Raw genomic sequence first — 16,194 nt, forward strand, 5'->3', positions numbered from 1 at the left:
AAGTGGATTACAAACCTATACCTTTTATTGTGACTCCTGTGATCTATACATCCCCCCGGATTTTGGCGTTTCCTTCCCGAAAGAATGCTAGGGAATGTAGTTTGCCTTTTCCAAAACACAAATAATAAATCAGTCTTTACTCACTGATTAAAACTTGCTTGCGTCCGAGTATTTTGTTGGATAATTTGCGATTACTTCTCTGACATTCCTGTAGATCTGTCCAACGAATTACAGCAGAATGACCACACTGGGCTGTTTTGGAGGGCGGCCAAAAAGGGGGAAATGCACAACCTTTTTTCGCAAGTACAAGATAAACTGTGGGGTGTTTCTGTGTAACGAAGCTGTGTAGCTGTTTATGTCTCATCTTTCAGTGAGAGGCTGAGTAAAGCACCGTGCGTGCTTGTGTGTGTGTGTGTGTGTGTGTGTGTGTGTGTGTGTGTGTGTGTGTGTGTGTGTGTGTGTGTGTGTGGGTGTACACACATGTGACCAGTCCATCCCTCTTTATCACTCTGGTTTCACGGAAATGGGTGAAAGGTCCATTCGTTCCTCTTTTTTTGGAATTTTCTTACCCCCAGTTGTGAACATTAAATAGAAAACAGATGTGTATGTCCTCTGCGGTGCCCTACTCCTCCCACAACCCTCCACTCCATATATCGTCTTTTTCCGCCAACCTCTTTCAGAACCACTCGACCAGCGAGAGAAGGAAAGATGGATTCTTTTTTCCTCCTACTCTCTGTATTGGCTTTTATTGGGTCTTTCATCTCACGGGCAACTGGTAACTTACTACCTTTAGTTTGCTTTTTCAGTCAGCTTGTGGTGCCTTGGCAGCGTATTGGCCGACTGTGTATTGTGGCATAGCACAAATATTTTACTTCACTTAATATTTATAGGTGGGAATCAAGCACCATGGAAGCAGTGTTACGGATATGACTCCGTCCTCAATAAATTAATGTTTTTTTTTTTGTGTAAATCGGTGCCTTAGTGATGCACGTGGTGTTTTGTGGTATATTTACCTTCCAGCAGACCCGCTTTCCTCTTTGTGTGTGTCACTGAGAAGTTAAACGCTCATGTTGCATTTGTTCCTCAGCCGAGCACGTAGAATCATGTCCGGACAGAATTCCCGGTAGCCAGAGGAGACCGAACTGTCCTAAGTCCTGTTCGCAGGGCAAGAACTGCCCAAACAAACGTCAGTGTGTGTGTTACGGACAGTGCGGCTTGAGCTGCGTGGCTCCAGGTGAGCGGGATAAGAGCTCATCCCACACTTTCCTTGTGTTTTGCCAGGTAACCCTGTTCACCTGTGACATTCGTGATCATGTGTTTCTCCGCATCCTGTAGATCCTCTTCCAATCCAGCCATTCTAATGTGAACTTGCGCTTCCTGTTCATTTCAGTTGTTGTTCACCGTCTCTTCTGATTTTTCCTTCTTCTCGGCACGTAAAATGCAGGACGCACATGCCCTTGGCCTCCGCCCCCTGGCTCCAACACTGTGGCTCACCTGCTGTCTCCGGCACCCACCGTTTCCGCTCTCCTTGAGATCCGCTGCAAGCCTGGTTTCGTTATGGCCGGTGGTTTGGAAGCAGTAACCCGCCACTGTCAAAGTAATCGCCAGTGGAGTGGGGAGGATCCGGTGTGCATGGGTCAGTTTTCTGGTTGCAGGGGTCACCTGTTAAACTGGGCAGAATGGATGTTTTCGTTAATGGCACCAAAGCGTATTTTTCGGAGCAATGACAATACTTGGAACTGTGACGAGGGCTCCTGCTAAGAATTCCGCACGAGCCCAATTCTCCTAGGGCGTTTGCCTCCCTGCCCCATTGTGGCCTGGGAGTATGCGCATATGTGTTTGCAGCGGCTGTTAGACCTCATATTCCAGGACTGCTTTCAAGCTTTTGCAGAGACTGTGGGAGGCAGCCCAGCTCTGCAGCTCTCACAGTAGGAGATCTTTATGGAGCTTTAAGCAGTACGACGTTTCCTGCTGGTGGAGAAGGCAGCGAGCGCTTTTCTCTCCTTGTCCCCTGACAGCTGAAAGGTTCGGCCAGAGCACAGTCTTGGCAGAACCACTTCTGTAAGGTCAGGCACTACAGGAGCTCCCGGTGTGCGGGTGACCTCAAGGGCAGCCTGTTGTCACGCGGAGGGCGTAGTAAGACGGGCCGCGCCGAGACCGGCAACTGCAGACACTGCAGTGACACTGTGTCACTTCTCTTTGATGGCATTTCTTCAGCTCAGACTTGGTATGCTGAAGACTGCCAAGTATGTGTGATGAACATTACTGATATAAAAAAAAGGTTTGCTCTTGCAACACACACATGACCAACTCTTCTGTTCTAATAAAAGGAACACTGACAGACACTTGAAACCTCATCTGTATTAATCAGCGTTAAACTCAGTTTCTTTCTACAAAAATACTGCAACAGCGCTGAGGGGAGTCATAGCAGCGTCGTATAAATAGTTGATGTTAGTGTTCATGTGTACATAGTTGTGTGTGTGTTGTGCTGATTGGTTGTCGTTCTAATGAGATTCAGTGTTGGAGAAGGGTATTCTGGGGAATTCCAGGGGTAGCTCCTTAACCGTGGGGCACAGCAGAGGGGCTGGGAGTGACCCAGGGGGATTCGCCAGTGTTCTGTATCTCTTGAACTGTGTGAAGTGTTGTGGTTGTCAAGATTGTTAGTGAAAGAGAGGTATGTGTCTAATAAAAAGCACATTTGTTTTATCTTGAGCCAGCTTCTAGTAGCTCCAGGAGGGGATACTACAATACTCAAAATAAGAGGCAAAGGTTGGCTTTACTGCAAGTGTACTCCTCTCTCATTTTCCCATCAGACCTATGAAAAGAGGCAGATACAAGTACATAAGAAATTAGTCTATATTCATATGAGAAATACAAATATGAATGACCGAAAGCGGATGTTTGCCAACTGAGTGCACACAGCAGCACTGTGCGTCTAGCAAATGCTGCTCTTCCTCTTCTTTCGAACAGCTGTTCTCACAACCGCCCCCCTTTCCTGCCCACTCCCAGAAGAGGCTATGCGTGGATTTACCCTCCAGGGCAGCTCTGCAGTGGGTTCCTCTCTTCGCTATGGCTGCCATCCTGGGTGAGCGAGAGGCAGAGGCACAGGGACATGCGTTCTTCACCGATTCACTGTTCCATGATCTCTGGCCTTTTAGCCTAAATCCTCCTCTCTTAGGTAAATTACATATTTTGTATACATGACATGAACAAATCCGCTGTAGGTAACACCACTTATGAATTACAATATTTCTCATTTAATCATTCATCATGAGCAGCTTAAATCTTGCTATAGAAATCCTATAGCATCATGACAGAGTTACTATCACTATGGTGCTGTGTTTCTCTTGGTATTAATGTGCTATTCATGTATTCATATCAGATAGCATGAGATGAAATTATAAACCCTCATTTCTCCCTTTTCTTTTACTGTTTCAGACTCACATTGGTTGGAAACAGTGAAAATTTCTGTCTGGAGAATCAGACCTGGCAGTACCCTCATCCCATCTGTCAGCGTAAGTGTGTGTAAGTGTACATGGTAAAGAGGGCTGGGGGGGTAGGGTGTGTGTGTGTGTGGGTGGCCAGATGCAAGGTGGTGCGTGGAAACATGCGAGTCCTGTCCGCTGTGCTCTCTGCTGCCACCTGCTGTGCACATCAAGTGACGGCATCCTGCCAACCTGCGCTCTCTCGTCGGTGCTGTGGCGCCACCTGCAGGTGACACCTTGAAATGTCATCATAATCTCATCGTAACAAAAGCAGATTTTCGGGTGGTTATGACTCGGAATTCACCGCACGCAACCAACGGTACCACACTGTCTGTCCATTTAATTTGCCTGCTCCGCCAGGAGTGTTTTGCCCCCCACCAACTGAAGTGGACCAGGCTTATTTGGTGGCTGTCAAGCGTCAAGAATATGAAGTGGGTGAGACCATCTATTACCTCTGCAAGAAGACATACCTTTTGGAGGGGCCTAATAGTGTTAACTGCCAGTCGGATGGCACTTGGGGCCCTGTTCCCTTTTGCAGAGGTGAGAGCTCTGATAGAAGCCAGTGTTCCTGCTGGCCACAAATTTCATGGGACTTAAGTGTTATTTTCCCTCTTGCATTTTGTACACGTTGTGCTGTGTTGCATGATGGCATCCGTGCCCCTTTCAGCACGCTGCACAGTCCCAGCACAGCGCAGTCGTGTGATAATCGGAGGGGTGAAACTGTGGCCCTATGAGATTCCGGACGGGGTTGTCCAGCATGGGCAAAATGTTACCTTCTATTGCAAGCACCCAGAAAAACAGTGCAGTTTCACCGCTGTGCAGCCCTGCTTCGATGGGGACCTTAGACCCCCAGATTGCTACATCGGTGAGTAATTTCGAATGACAAATTTTTCCACATCCGGGCAATATGATGCCACTTAAAATGTATTCATATGGTTTTTAATAATTCACAGTTACTACACAGATGGATTTTACATTTATTTAGCAGACACTTTTCTCCAAAGCGACTTCCAATGAACTCTATGTAGTGTTATCAGCCCACGCCTTGTTCACCAAGGTGATTTACACTGCTAGATACACTACTTACACTGGGTCACTCATCCACACTCTCTCTGTCACTCACACAATGGGTGAACCTGAACAGCATGTCTTTGGACTGTGGGAGGAAACCCACGCAGACACAGGGAGAACATGCAAACTCCACACAAACTGTGTGGAGATCAAACCCACATCCTCACACACCACCCAGGCGCTGTGAGACAGCAGCGCTACTTGCTGTGCCACCGTGCCACCCATTCTTCTTAAAAAAAAGAACGGAGTGTTTTTCTCTAGCAGAATATAGTTCTAGTCTGCATCACATCCAGGAGCTTGAGCTCCTTCTTATAGCCAGTAATTCTTAAAGCATTCATAGGTATAAAAATAGAAAATAACACCACACCATATAGATCTGGCCACTGAAATCACAAGTCCCCCCATCAAAAGAAGAGATGAAGTTCTCTGTTGCCCTCTTAACGTCTCCTCCTTGCTGTCTTAGAACCTACATGGATTCGGTACAAGCTCTTCCCTCATCGACTGGTTTCGGAAATTGCGCCCTGTGACTCCAGTGACCAGAGACCGGAGTCCAGCGACCAGTGACCAATGATGACCCTTCGCTTCGCTGACCTCAACTCACAACCATCCTCTATCGTGTCAGATGTTCCCAAGCCAATATCCCGTTACATGTTCCACAGCCTCATGGCAAGTAATGCTCAGTTCTCCTTTTTCTGTACTGCTCCCACATCCTGTACCTTGTTTTAAACATTTCTGGGTCTCAGCTCTGCCAGAAAGTATAGCCTTCATGCAGAAGTGTGAGAACTACCCAGGTGTAGAGGGATGAACAGTCTACTAGGGGCTGGGGCAGGTTCTAGGCTTGCTTTGGCGGCCAGTGTCCCCTTGACAGCCCTTTGCCCCCCCTGTGCTCCGCTTCCCCCCCACAATCTCTGCACTATTGCGCATTTTTCGGACGCGTCAGAAGGTTTGCAAGCTGTCGATCGCAATGTATCAAATAAAAATTGTCAAAGAAGTCCCCGGCATTGATTGTGTGGTCATTGTTTCGATGCATTTTGTAACCATCAGATAAGTTGGAGCAGGAGCGAGGGCAGAAGGCACACGGGTTTTTTTTTAAAAAACGGTATTCTGCGCTGTGTTGACACGGACCTTTTCTGCGGGCGGCTTCCAGCCGGACACAGACGAATGCGACACCAGCGCGCGCCTGCCCCCCGCGCGCTCTCTCCCCTCTCCCCCAGTCTCTCCTGCCCCGCTCTCTCATTCATATTTGGTCTTCCGGAAGTAGCCGCGGCTCGGTAAGGCAGTGCGCTCGCGACCAGGGCTGAAACCTGGGTGTCGGGGAGGGGGGGGTTTAGTTTCAAATTAAATTTTATCCTAGTGCACCAATTTCGGGGTATCCCGTACAGATTCTAAGTTGAAACCGTTAAGTCTCGTGTGTTCAGTCTGGTTTTAGAAAAAAGTGTCGTTAATGTTTGACAGTTTAAATGCCGCCAAGAAGCCAGACAGGCTGCGCTCGCGCACCCCGCTCGAACCCTCGGCTCACATAAAATGGCTGGCTGTGGGTCCGAGTGAGCAACGCCTATTGTGACCACGACGTGAACGAAAGCACAGGCGTAACTTTTTGAAATACTTTGTGAATAACGGTTTCGTTAACGAGGGTATGTCGCGCAGCTGTTCCGGCTCCGGGTTCAAGCATTTAATCTGTAATAATGACCTATAACATAATTACCTAAGCGGTTTTTTTTCACACTGTATTTTCGGACCTCAGACTGTAATGGCGACTGTCTCGCTCTCGCTTTCTCTTTATGAGAAATCCCCGCAAGGCTCGGGTTCGACTAGCCGTTTCTGCCACTGAAATTCGCGTCTCAGGTCGCACCTGGTGCCGACAGACCCACGAAGGTCTCAGTTCGCAAAGTGTGAAAGGGAAATGAGGTGAACCTGGTAAAACGGGCAGCATTTTTGTCACTCGAACCCAGAGCTGCCTGGATCTTACGTTACGTGCAGGTATATTTTATTATCGCTCGTGAGATGCCTCACACACGACTGTTAATGGGGGAAATATATATACATACATATATAAAAATATATATATAAATATTATACATATATATATTCCATTCACAGACTTAATTACCCAAATTGTGGTGAACTCGTTATATGAGGACAGAAAGCCCTCTAGTATTCTGACTGCTGAAAGTGATGGTACTCCAAAATGTTGTTTCCACCACAGTTTGGTGTCATTCTCACTATAATATGGTGAATTGTGTGTTCTAGCAGTTAAAAAAATATATACATCTGGCTTTCGGAGGATTAATTATAGCCCGTTTTAAAAATTGTTTTCTCTTCATTGGAATTTATCAGGAGCCTAGCTGGTTTGTAGTAAGCACCATATGAAAGAGTCACACGGACAGGGTTTGGTCAATGCTGCAACCCAATAGTTAGAATATTGTATTACAATAATTGTCCAAATGAAAATGAACAAGGTTCACAGAAAAAAATAGTGCCATACTTAGGGTTTCTGCTTTTCTAATATTAAAAAACACCTACCTATGTGGAAAATTTTTTGTTGTGTCAGAACAACATTAAATGCTTCCTGTTTCAATTAAAGTTGAATTATTGTATACATTATCATACCTGGTTTTACATATATACAAATACTGTGTATGCTGCTTATACATACTGTATGTTATGTTTGAATGCATCAGGAATTGTTGAACAGTTGTGATTAAGAATCCCTGTCTTAAAGCAGAATGTTGCTCAGTTTAAAGAAGTTATAAATGTGGAGCATTGTACAGTGTTTTAGTGTTTCATGGCTGTAGGGCTAATAACCTGTGATGCACTCACAATGTGAAACAATTTGCAATGTTGCAAACTTTTCAATCTTAGTTTGACCATTCAGTGAAAAAGCTGTGTTACGCCCTTTGTCGTAGTAATTTTACTGGGAACACAAAATATGAATGGCACTTAGGTGTGCAGTGGACATATATGTGGCATTTATGAAATTTAATGAAGGAATGTAATTAAAGGTTTGAAAAATGAGAAATTTGCTTGAAACATCTGATATCAAGGATCATGATTATTTAAACAAGTGTAGGCTTTTTTGATTATTGATTGGTTCGCTAAGAATTGGATAACTTAAGTAATTTAGTTGTCATGCCAGATGACAACAAAATCAGAATCACTTAATTCTCAGATTCTGGGCATTATATTCTCAGATTCAGGATTTTATGTAGATTTTACCATCCTTAGGTCTTTATCTCAGTGACTGATGACTAATTAACCAAATAAATATGAGACTTCTTTTGAAGGACTTGCCAATATTTGTAGACATCACAAGACATCAACTTAAAAAAAAACTGATTATGTACAATACATGAACATAAGTTTGTACTTTTCAGGACCTTTGTACTGATGTGAAATGTGTACATGCTGTTTCAACATACATGTTAATATATGTATATATTTTCTTTCCCCCCCCATGGTAAAAGAACAGTGTTTGGGAATGGATTCTCATTTGGCAGCTGTCCTGAAAAGGAGCACGGCAAATTTGCTGGATAAAACCCATTTTTCAGAGGGTGAGGATGAACTAATGCCAACGAAACCCTTGACATTGACAGAGACTCAAGTTCAGCCTATTGATCTGTCACTGAAATCACCTTGTCCTTTTTTCTACCCCCTGGATCACAAGCAAATACTCCCTTGTGACAATGAAACAAACTCATCCCACTTGGGAAAAAACAGAGGGCAGGGGTGTGTGTTAAGAGAGGTGGAAGACAAAACAGATGGCAAGATTGCTTTGAAAGAACACAGCCTGTGTGACTCCCTCTCATCAGATGAGGGATCCACACCTGTTTCTTCTGTAGACTTGAATCACAGCTGTGATTCCCTGGTGGATGTGAAAGAGGAAGTAGAGGAGGTGTGCATTGGGGAACTGCATGGGTACTGCGAGGACTACTCTTGCACACCATTATTTCTCAATGAGATAAAACCTTTGGACAAAGACTCAACAGAGAACACTGTCTGTGGCAGTAATGTCAACATAGACAAAGTGTCCAAAGACATGGCAGAGCAGCTGGCATCTGTTGTTGAAACACAAAAACCTGACTTGAATTTGAATGCTAAGTACCCATCTAAAACAGCAACAGGACTAAGTGGGAAGGTCCCGCTAAACTCAAAGGGTTGTATTGTTACAAATGAACTGTCTGAGAAAGGACTCTCAGCTCAAAGTAGTGACGGGACAGATGAAGGCTGTCCAAATCTTGGGCAGCAAGAATCCGACTTTTCAGTGGTTCCTTCAGGCAGTGGGAAGGGGCCCTATGGATTAAGACAAGAAATGGGTGATGAAACAAATATAAACAGAGTGGATACACTAAAGGGAGTTAAGAGGAAAGTGGAAGAGGGAGAAATCCTGAACTTAAGCTTGTCAAAAATTGGAGGAAAGCGAGGCGTGTACAGGATTGACCAATTATTGGAAGAAGAAACATTAAATGAAATGACACCAGTAATGCAAATGGAAGTAAAGGAGGAAGAACACGAGCTTAACTTTTTTTTAAGGAAAGAAGAGTCAGTTATTGTTTCACATTGGGAGCCTAATCTTTCCCACACTCTTCCTGTCACTCTATCTCATTCTCCTGCCTCTGACACAGATGATTTTGACACTGCTGGCCTACTTCTTATAGATGACCAAGGAATACCATACTTTCTTACCCCAGATGGTGAAAAAGTTGCTCAAGTGACGCCTCCCAAATCTTGCAAAGGTTCAGCTGCCATACTGCCAAAATCTAAAACAAAACAAGTAGAAGTAAAGGATTGCCCAGCTGCATTGTTCTGTGACAGTGAGCTTCCTAAGAAAGATTCAACACAAGCTGTACCTTCCACTCCTCAAGAAATGTCTCCGCATCATAACTCTGCTGAATTATTAGAATCCCGAGAGACTGTTATGCCTTTGGATACTAAATCAGCCCAAGGTACTCCAATCACTAGCCCACCTTCTAATTCATCCTTTGAATCACCCTCACTGTCAGATTTAGCCACCCATACAATCCAGGATCTGGGTAATCCAAAATGTAATGTACTTGCTCTTTCTTCCCAGCTTCCCAATCCCCCATTAACCGAGCCCAACTCGGGCACAAGTTTGCTGGCTCTTTCCCTTCCTGTTTCCCTCAAGCAAAATCCACCACCTACCCCTTTGCTTCTTGTTCTGTCACCTGTTGCACCCTCACCAAATACCCCTTCATCTTCCACCTCTTCCTTCAGTGTCACTGACACCACAGCTTCTTCACTTGTACCTTCCAGGACACAGTCTCCGTCTCCTGCTCCAGTTTCTCTCTCTTCTGTCTCAACTGTTAGTTCTTCCCCATCCAGTTCTTCACCCCCTACTAATGATCCTGATTGCAGTGCCCCAACAGCCCCCATCTCAGGAAACAGCAACTGTTCTCAACCTGTTCCCAATTCTCCCACCACATCCTTGTCAGGGAATGGCAAACCAGTTGAACCTGACCTAACATCCAAAAAGATAGTACCTAAATGTTCCCCACTCCATGGGGTTCTTAAACAAGATGACTCCTCTGAATCTACATTACCTTCTTTTGTTGAAACCCAGACTGAATCCACATCTCCAGTCACTGCCTCAGTATGTCCTGACAAAACCCTCAGATCAGCCTCACCTCTGTCTTCCCTTGATCCATCTTTGCATGCATGCTCCAGAGGTTCTCCTTCTCTTGACACTCAGCCTGTGCTCACCTCTGATACTCCTGGAGAGACTTTTGGTCTTGATGAGTCACATTATCCAGTCTGCAGTACACCCCCTTCAACAGTCATTTTCCCCAGCAACCATCCAAAAAACTTCACTTTGTCTTCCACATGTCCTCGGCGCATTCTGTACTGCCAGTTCTGTCCACGTGCTTTTTACTACCTCTCTGATCTCGAGCGCCACTCCATCACCCACTCCCAGAGCAAGCCACATGTTTGCCCGCTTTGCAGTAAAGCCTTCAAGCGCTCCAGCCATCTGGAGCGACACAAGCACATCCACACGGGCCAAAGAAACTTCATCTGCCCCATCTGCTCAAAAAGGTTCCGCGAAGCTGGGGAGCTGCTCAGGCACCAGCGAGTGCACACAGGCGAAAAGCCCTTCCAGTGCCCACTGTGCCACATGCGTTTTGCAGAGCGCAACACACTGCGTCGACACACTAAGCGAAAGCATCAGGAACCGATTGGGCAGGTAGACGCTGATGGCATGCAGGGGAACCAGGGGGAAAGTGCAGAATGGTATAGCTGCACTGTGCCTGACTCGGACTCCGACACTGAGCTGGACAAAGAGTAGGAAGGGATGCCAAATTCAGCACTTAATCTCACGTGTGTAGCCTCCCTGGCTACTGGCTACATTCTCTTGTATACCTACTGAACGAATCTACACTGTACAGAAGCCTTTAACTGTCAGCCCTCAGTGCAGGTACACGTGAGTTAGCTGCTCGGTTTAAGAATCAGTTCTTGTTGTATTATTTTATATATATTATATGGTTATTTGATGAAAAACATTCCCAGGTAGGAAAATTGTATCATTTGGCATGCATTGGTCCAAAGGTTTTAATTTTTGGTACTTTAAAATTGTATTTTAACAGTACAAACAACATTTTAATTTTGTCACACACAATGTGATTCACTCTGAAGTTCAGAAGAGTACATATCTGATTATTTGGAATATGCATATTCCAATACATTTCATGGCCACAATACATGCAAGTACTCAAGCATTTTGAGAAAATATTCCTTACAATTTCTTTTATTAATATTTTCATATTTGTAAACAACTTTGAAAATTTGCTGTTGAGGGATAAAAACATTTTTGTTTTCCATTAAAAGCTGCTAAGCTATTTCATACTTATTTATTGATGTGCAGCACACATGAACAGGGCTTTTGTGGCTCAGGAGTTCTCACTGCAGATGTACAAATGTATTTTTTTAAGTTAATATGAAAATATTAAAATAAGTTAGTTTAATTTATCTTGCTTTTTGTATGCTTGTTGGTTATGGCTACTAAGTGATAACAGATTGTCGATAAATACTGAGTACATAGGATTCATCGCCTCATTAGCTTGTTTGATTATTGCATAATTTATAAAAAGTCTTTTATTTATCATTCTTGAACTTAGTTTTACTGTTGAATCTGCTTAGGAGGCACAAGCTCAACAGAGTTACAATGGCTGGCTACAGGAACAGTAGGCCACATGGATTTCAAGAGCAACCTCAGATGGGCCTTACGCTCCATGTTTGGAATGCTCTACAGATAATTGTGGCACTTGTTTGGAAGGTACCAGTAACCATAGGAAAATCTCTGGCAGAGTTACAGTAAGATAATTACTACAATTACTTTAATTGACTCTGAAATGTTATATGATTTGAAATGGCTTTTATCAGAAGTCACCTCCACGACTTCATGAAGCCTTCTGAAGGCTAATATATTTAGCTAATGGCTAAAGGGATGTACGTTCTGATTATATAGCTCACTTAAAGGAAAGTTTTGTCCTTTTAAAATCATGAAGATATCCAGGCTTAGAAAACTCATACAATTTCAATGAATTTTTCTATGCATCAACAGAAAATAAGGAGGCTAAAGTACATTATGACCTACTTGACCTGGTGACTGAAACAGGGAGATTTCCATATTTGAACAGTAACATTGGTTTTACTGAAAAGATCTCTGCTTTGCATTGAATATTATGGATAAAGATTTTCAAACTGCTATGAATACTTCTTTTACAAAGGTTATCCACTTGTACTGAAAAAAGAAGTTTTCTTATTAAAAATATTGGCCCATTGGGAATTATATTTGGAAGCAAAAATACAAGTGATACACATGTATCTTTAAAGCTGTAGGTTTTAGTGTCTTCTTGTGTTACAATCTGTAGCAGGCATAATATGTACAAGAAAAGACATTTACCCCTTTGTGCACACATTATGTCTATGGAAGCCAGTTTTTGAAAATGTAAATATGTATAAAAATGTGTACACCTCTATCATCTACTGCTGTTGCTGGAAACTGTACTGTCGGTCAATAAGTAAAATGTATAATGATTTCATACACAATTCTATTGTTTTATTAAAATTGGTTTTACAAGGGCCTGTGACTTTCGTATGTTCAGTGCCTTGAGAAACATTCAGTCGCCAACACATTTTTCACATTTTGTTGCTTAAAAATCTGAAATAGTCTGAAGGTAGACTTTCTTGCCACTAATCCTCATGGTAGTAAATAATCTTTCCCTGCTTTAAAAAGTAATGTATTTCTGAAAACCTCTTTCTAAGGTCAGTTGTCAAAACTCCCAAGACATAATTACCATAGATTGAATGGTGAAAGTTTTTATACATTCTTGAACCACAAAACTGACACATTTATGCTAAATGATCACCAGATCCCTCTAAAACAGTTCGATAATTTCAGCCATTAGTGCAAAAAGCAAAATAAATCAGAAAAAAAATTATGCATTCACTGAGCAAGTTTACATGGAGTCGCACAATGGCTGGGCTCTGTAACTGGATGCAGATTCAATTCCCGTGCTATCTGTGTGGACTTAGCATTGCTTTCCTCCAAAAGACATGTTATAGGTGTATTAGTGACTCTGAAATGCCAGTGGTGTGTGTGCATGTGTTACACTGCTCTGGTGTACAGATCTGTGAATAATTCTAGAGAGTTCACTGTAGTCTAGCACTCTAAAAAAGTATAAGAGATAAAGGTGTCAGCTTAATAGATGATAATCACTGTAAGTCACAAATGAATAAATGCAAATATCTCTTGCTGATCTGCTGTCAGGAGATGTGCAAAGTCTAAATTCGGTTCTTGTAAACTTGAAGAAATGCTTCGTAAGCTGACACTGTGGTGTTAAACTCCTTGTATTTTAATTCCAGTAGGTGTATTTCCGAGTATGGCTATCATGTTAAATCCAAAGAATGCAGGGGACTGGTGTCCTGTCTGGGATGTACCTTACTTAGCCTAGCACCCTGGGCTTCTGGGATAGGCTCTAGACCACTATGACCCTGCCTTGGGATAAATGATTATCGATAGTGATTGAATGAGTGATTCAAATTCAAAGAGATTTTTCTAAAAATGAAAAAGAAAATATTTAAAAGTTGGTTCAGAACTCATTTAATTACTTATATTCACACAGATGCAATACTGTAACTGAAAATTTGATTTACTGATTGTTCTCAGTTATTTTGTCAGCATAAATATCCCTTGTGTGCAAAAGTTTGCTCCCTGCAGCAGTTGTGTTAACTTTTCACTTAGAAAATCCACACAATGTCATTTGACCAGGCGCCCCCAAACTTTTGCACATGACTGTATAGCATGCTGACGATTAAAAAACAGAGTCCAAATTAAAATCAAAGAGCACCAGACGTGGCTTGTTGAACTAATCATTTAAAAGAATTAATTAAAATACATTTATAAAAAGGGACAATGACTGTGAGAGTTTGAGAGAAGACTGAGGTTATGATAGGAATTTGAATTTTTTCTTCTGGGGTGTACCCTAACTCACTTAGTGCCCGGTGTATCCAGGATGGGCTCCAGACCACTGTGACCCTCACATGGACAAGTGGTTGCAGATAATTAGTGACTGTGCGAGAGTGAATTTTAACTTCACAGTTTGTTGGTTTAACTCATTACTTGTGAAAATGGTTCTTGGTTAAAATCTTTCCTGACATTTTGATTCTGTATTTTTTACTGCTCAGTTCTGGTTGTTCAGGGAAATTTTACAGTTAGAGAAAAAAGGCTATTTCCTTTGAGAAGTTATTTTGTGTAGTTCATATGTGCAGAAACAATTAAAAAAACTCTGTTTGGCCACCCCTTGCTGCCTCAAGCCCAGTCACTGTATGGACCTGACCGGCCACTGTGTGTGAGTTCTGGGTCCAAACCTGTGAGTGACCACAGTCAGGGCAAGGTGCTCGGGTCACTTCCAGAACGGAAGGGCAGTTAATGAGAGGCAGAAGTAGCTTGCTCAGGACAGGGCATGGTAGGATGAGCAACACTTTGCGTTGGTGGCTGGGGCTCAGGTGTCTGAGGTCTGACCGGACAAACCATGAACTGAAAGGCTGCCCTTCGCACAGCTGCTCCACAATTTGGGAAATGGTGCTTTAGGTTTCATGAGGAGTTGGGCCATCGAGAGAGGGAAATTATGCAGTCACTTGAATCGCTGTTGTGATTTCATGGCTTCCAAGTGTCCTTCTGCTTAGTGGGGTGAGTCTGTGAAATTGAACATATGACTTATAAATAAGAAGGTAAAAAAATGAACGATTGACCTTAAGGCTTCTGGAAGGAAGTGAAGAGAAACAGTGAGGAGTAATGTTGCCCAAGTGAACATGGCAACTATCAATGAAAGGCAGGACAGTTGGTAGTGTAGTGGTTAGAGCTGCTGTCTTTGGACCTGAAGGTTGCAGGTTCAATCCTCACCTTTAGCTGCAATACCCTTGAGCAAGGTACTTATCCTAAATTTCTCCAGTAAAACTACCCAGTCGTCTAACTGGGTAAATAACTACAACTTGTGATAATTGTAAGTTGCTTTGGAGAAAAGCATCACATGAGTAAATGTAGGAGGGCCTCAAGCCTGTGGCAAGTGATGGAGTGGCTTATAAGAGCAGGGAATTTGCACAAGAAATTGCTCAGTGGTAAAGGTGGCATGTGATGAAATTCAGGATTGCGAGACATTTTCGACAAGGAGAGAAGAACAAAACTGATCTTTCACAACACAGGTGAAATTTGGTCAAACGTGAGGAAGAGAAAGGGAAGAGTTGCCCTGTCCCAGAGTCCTTGTGGACTGCATGTGTGTACATTATCCCATGTTAGCTCTTTGTAAACATGAATTCTTAGTACTTTAACTGAGGTTAACTTGCGAATGAGCTACTTCGGTCCACCTTAATTGCAGAGGTAGGACAAAACCTGCTCCACATCAACAAAGCAGGTTTCTTCAGTTCTGTCTTGTTGTGTTGCTGCCTTTGTAGTAGCAGCGGTGCAGGCTGAGGACAGACTGAGTACAGCCACAGTGATCCTCCAACAGACCTGCACTCTCCTTAAAAGAACCTGGCTTCAGTATTATCGAGGTTTCATTCAATACTCCCTCTTCAGCTTACAAAGCATTCCTTGCATTGACGAAGCGAGCACCGCACTTGGACTTTGCGCGCCTCGCGCCTCCCGCGCAAACCGAGATTACCGCCACTTTGCGGTTACAGCCTCGGCTCGTGCTGCGCGAGTCCTCAGCTGCCGTTGCACCGTGTTTGCTACTTTCACGTGTTGTAACGTCCTCGGTAGTCATGGCCAGTAGGACTGTCCAAACAAAGTCCGATTGTTCGGTGAGTGTGATGCATTCGCGTTGTTTTCATTCATTTCTTTTCACTCTTCTACTTTTTGCATTAACTTAGGTTGAGCTAATACAGCAGGCTTTGACTGTGTCAAGTAGAGGAGTGACTGACGCAGGTGGGCAGCAATGAATGTAGTAGAACAGAAATACTTGTTACATGATAACTGTTAACTGTTGACGTAGTTTGTCCATTAATTAATATACTTAAATGGTAACCGTGGCGACTTCAGCATATTGTGTATCAGTTTCAGGGCTCAGGAACGCATGTTTTTATTTTTGCCATTTAAACTAATGTTAATTGGTGTCGCAATGTTAGT

General features: G+C 43.3%; 2 protein-coding genes across 3 annotated transcripts; both read left to right on the plus strand.

Moving 5' to 3' along the window:
- Positions 1-697: 697 nt before the first annotated feature.
- Positions 698-5,513, plus strand: ntd5 (ntl-dependent gene 5). Its single transcript, XM_018736080.1, has 8 exons — positions 698-775; positions 1,088-1,234; positions 1,445-1,636; positions 2,971-3,085; positions 3,439-3,515; positions 3,846-4,025; positions 4,153-4,350; positions 5,020-5,513. Exons 1-8 carry the CDS (start codon positions 709-711, stop codon positions 5,118-5,120), a joined length of 1,077 nt encoding a protein of 358 aa, XP_018591596.1. The 5' UTR covers positions 698-708; the 3' UTR covers positions 5,121-5,513.
- Positions 5,514-5,761: 248 nt separating this feature from the next.
- Positions 5,762-11,340, plus strand: LOC108924338 (mucin-6). Of its 2 annotated transcripts, none has more exons than XM_018735653.1 (2): positions 5,762-5,827; positions 8,021-11,340. In XM_018735653.1, exon 2 carries the CDS (start codon positions 8,035-8,037, stop codon positions 10,852-10,854), a length of 2,820 nt encoding a protein of 939 aa, XP_018591169.1. In that variant the 5' UTR covers positions 5,762-5,827; positions 8,021-8,034; the 3' UTR covers positions 10,855-11,340. The 2 variants fall into 2 exon arrangements, with proteins under 2 accessions (XP_018591169.1, XP_018591177.1); XM_018735661.1 differs by having other exon boundaries at positions 5,768-5,827; positions 8,026-11,340.
- Positions 11,341-16,194: the final 4,854 nt, after the last annotated feature.

Source organism: Scleropages formosus, chromosome 18, assembly GCF_900964775.1.
Source record: "Scleropages formosus chromosome 18, fSclFor1.1, whole genome shotgun sequence".
Classification (NCBI taxonomy): Eukaryota; Metazoa; Chordata; class Actinopteri; order Osteoglossiformes; family Osteoglossidae; genus Scleropages; species Scleropages formosus.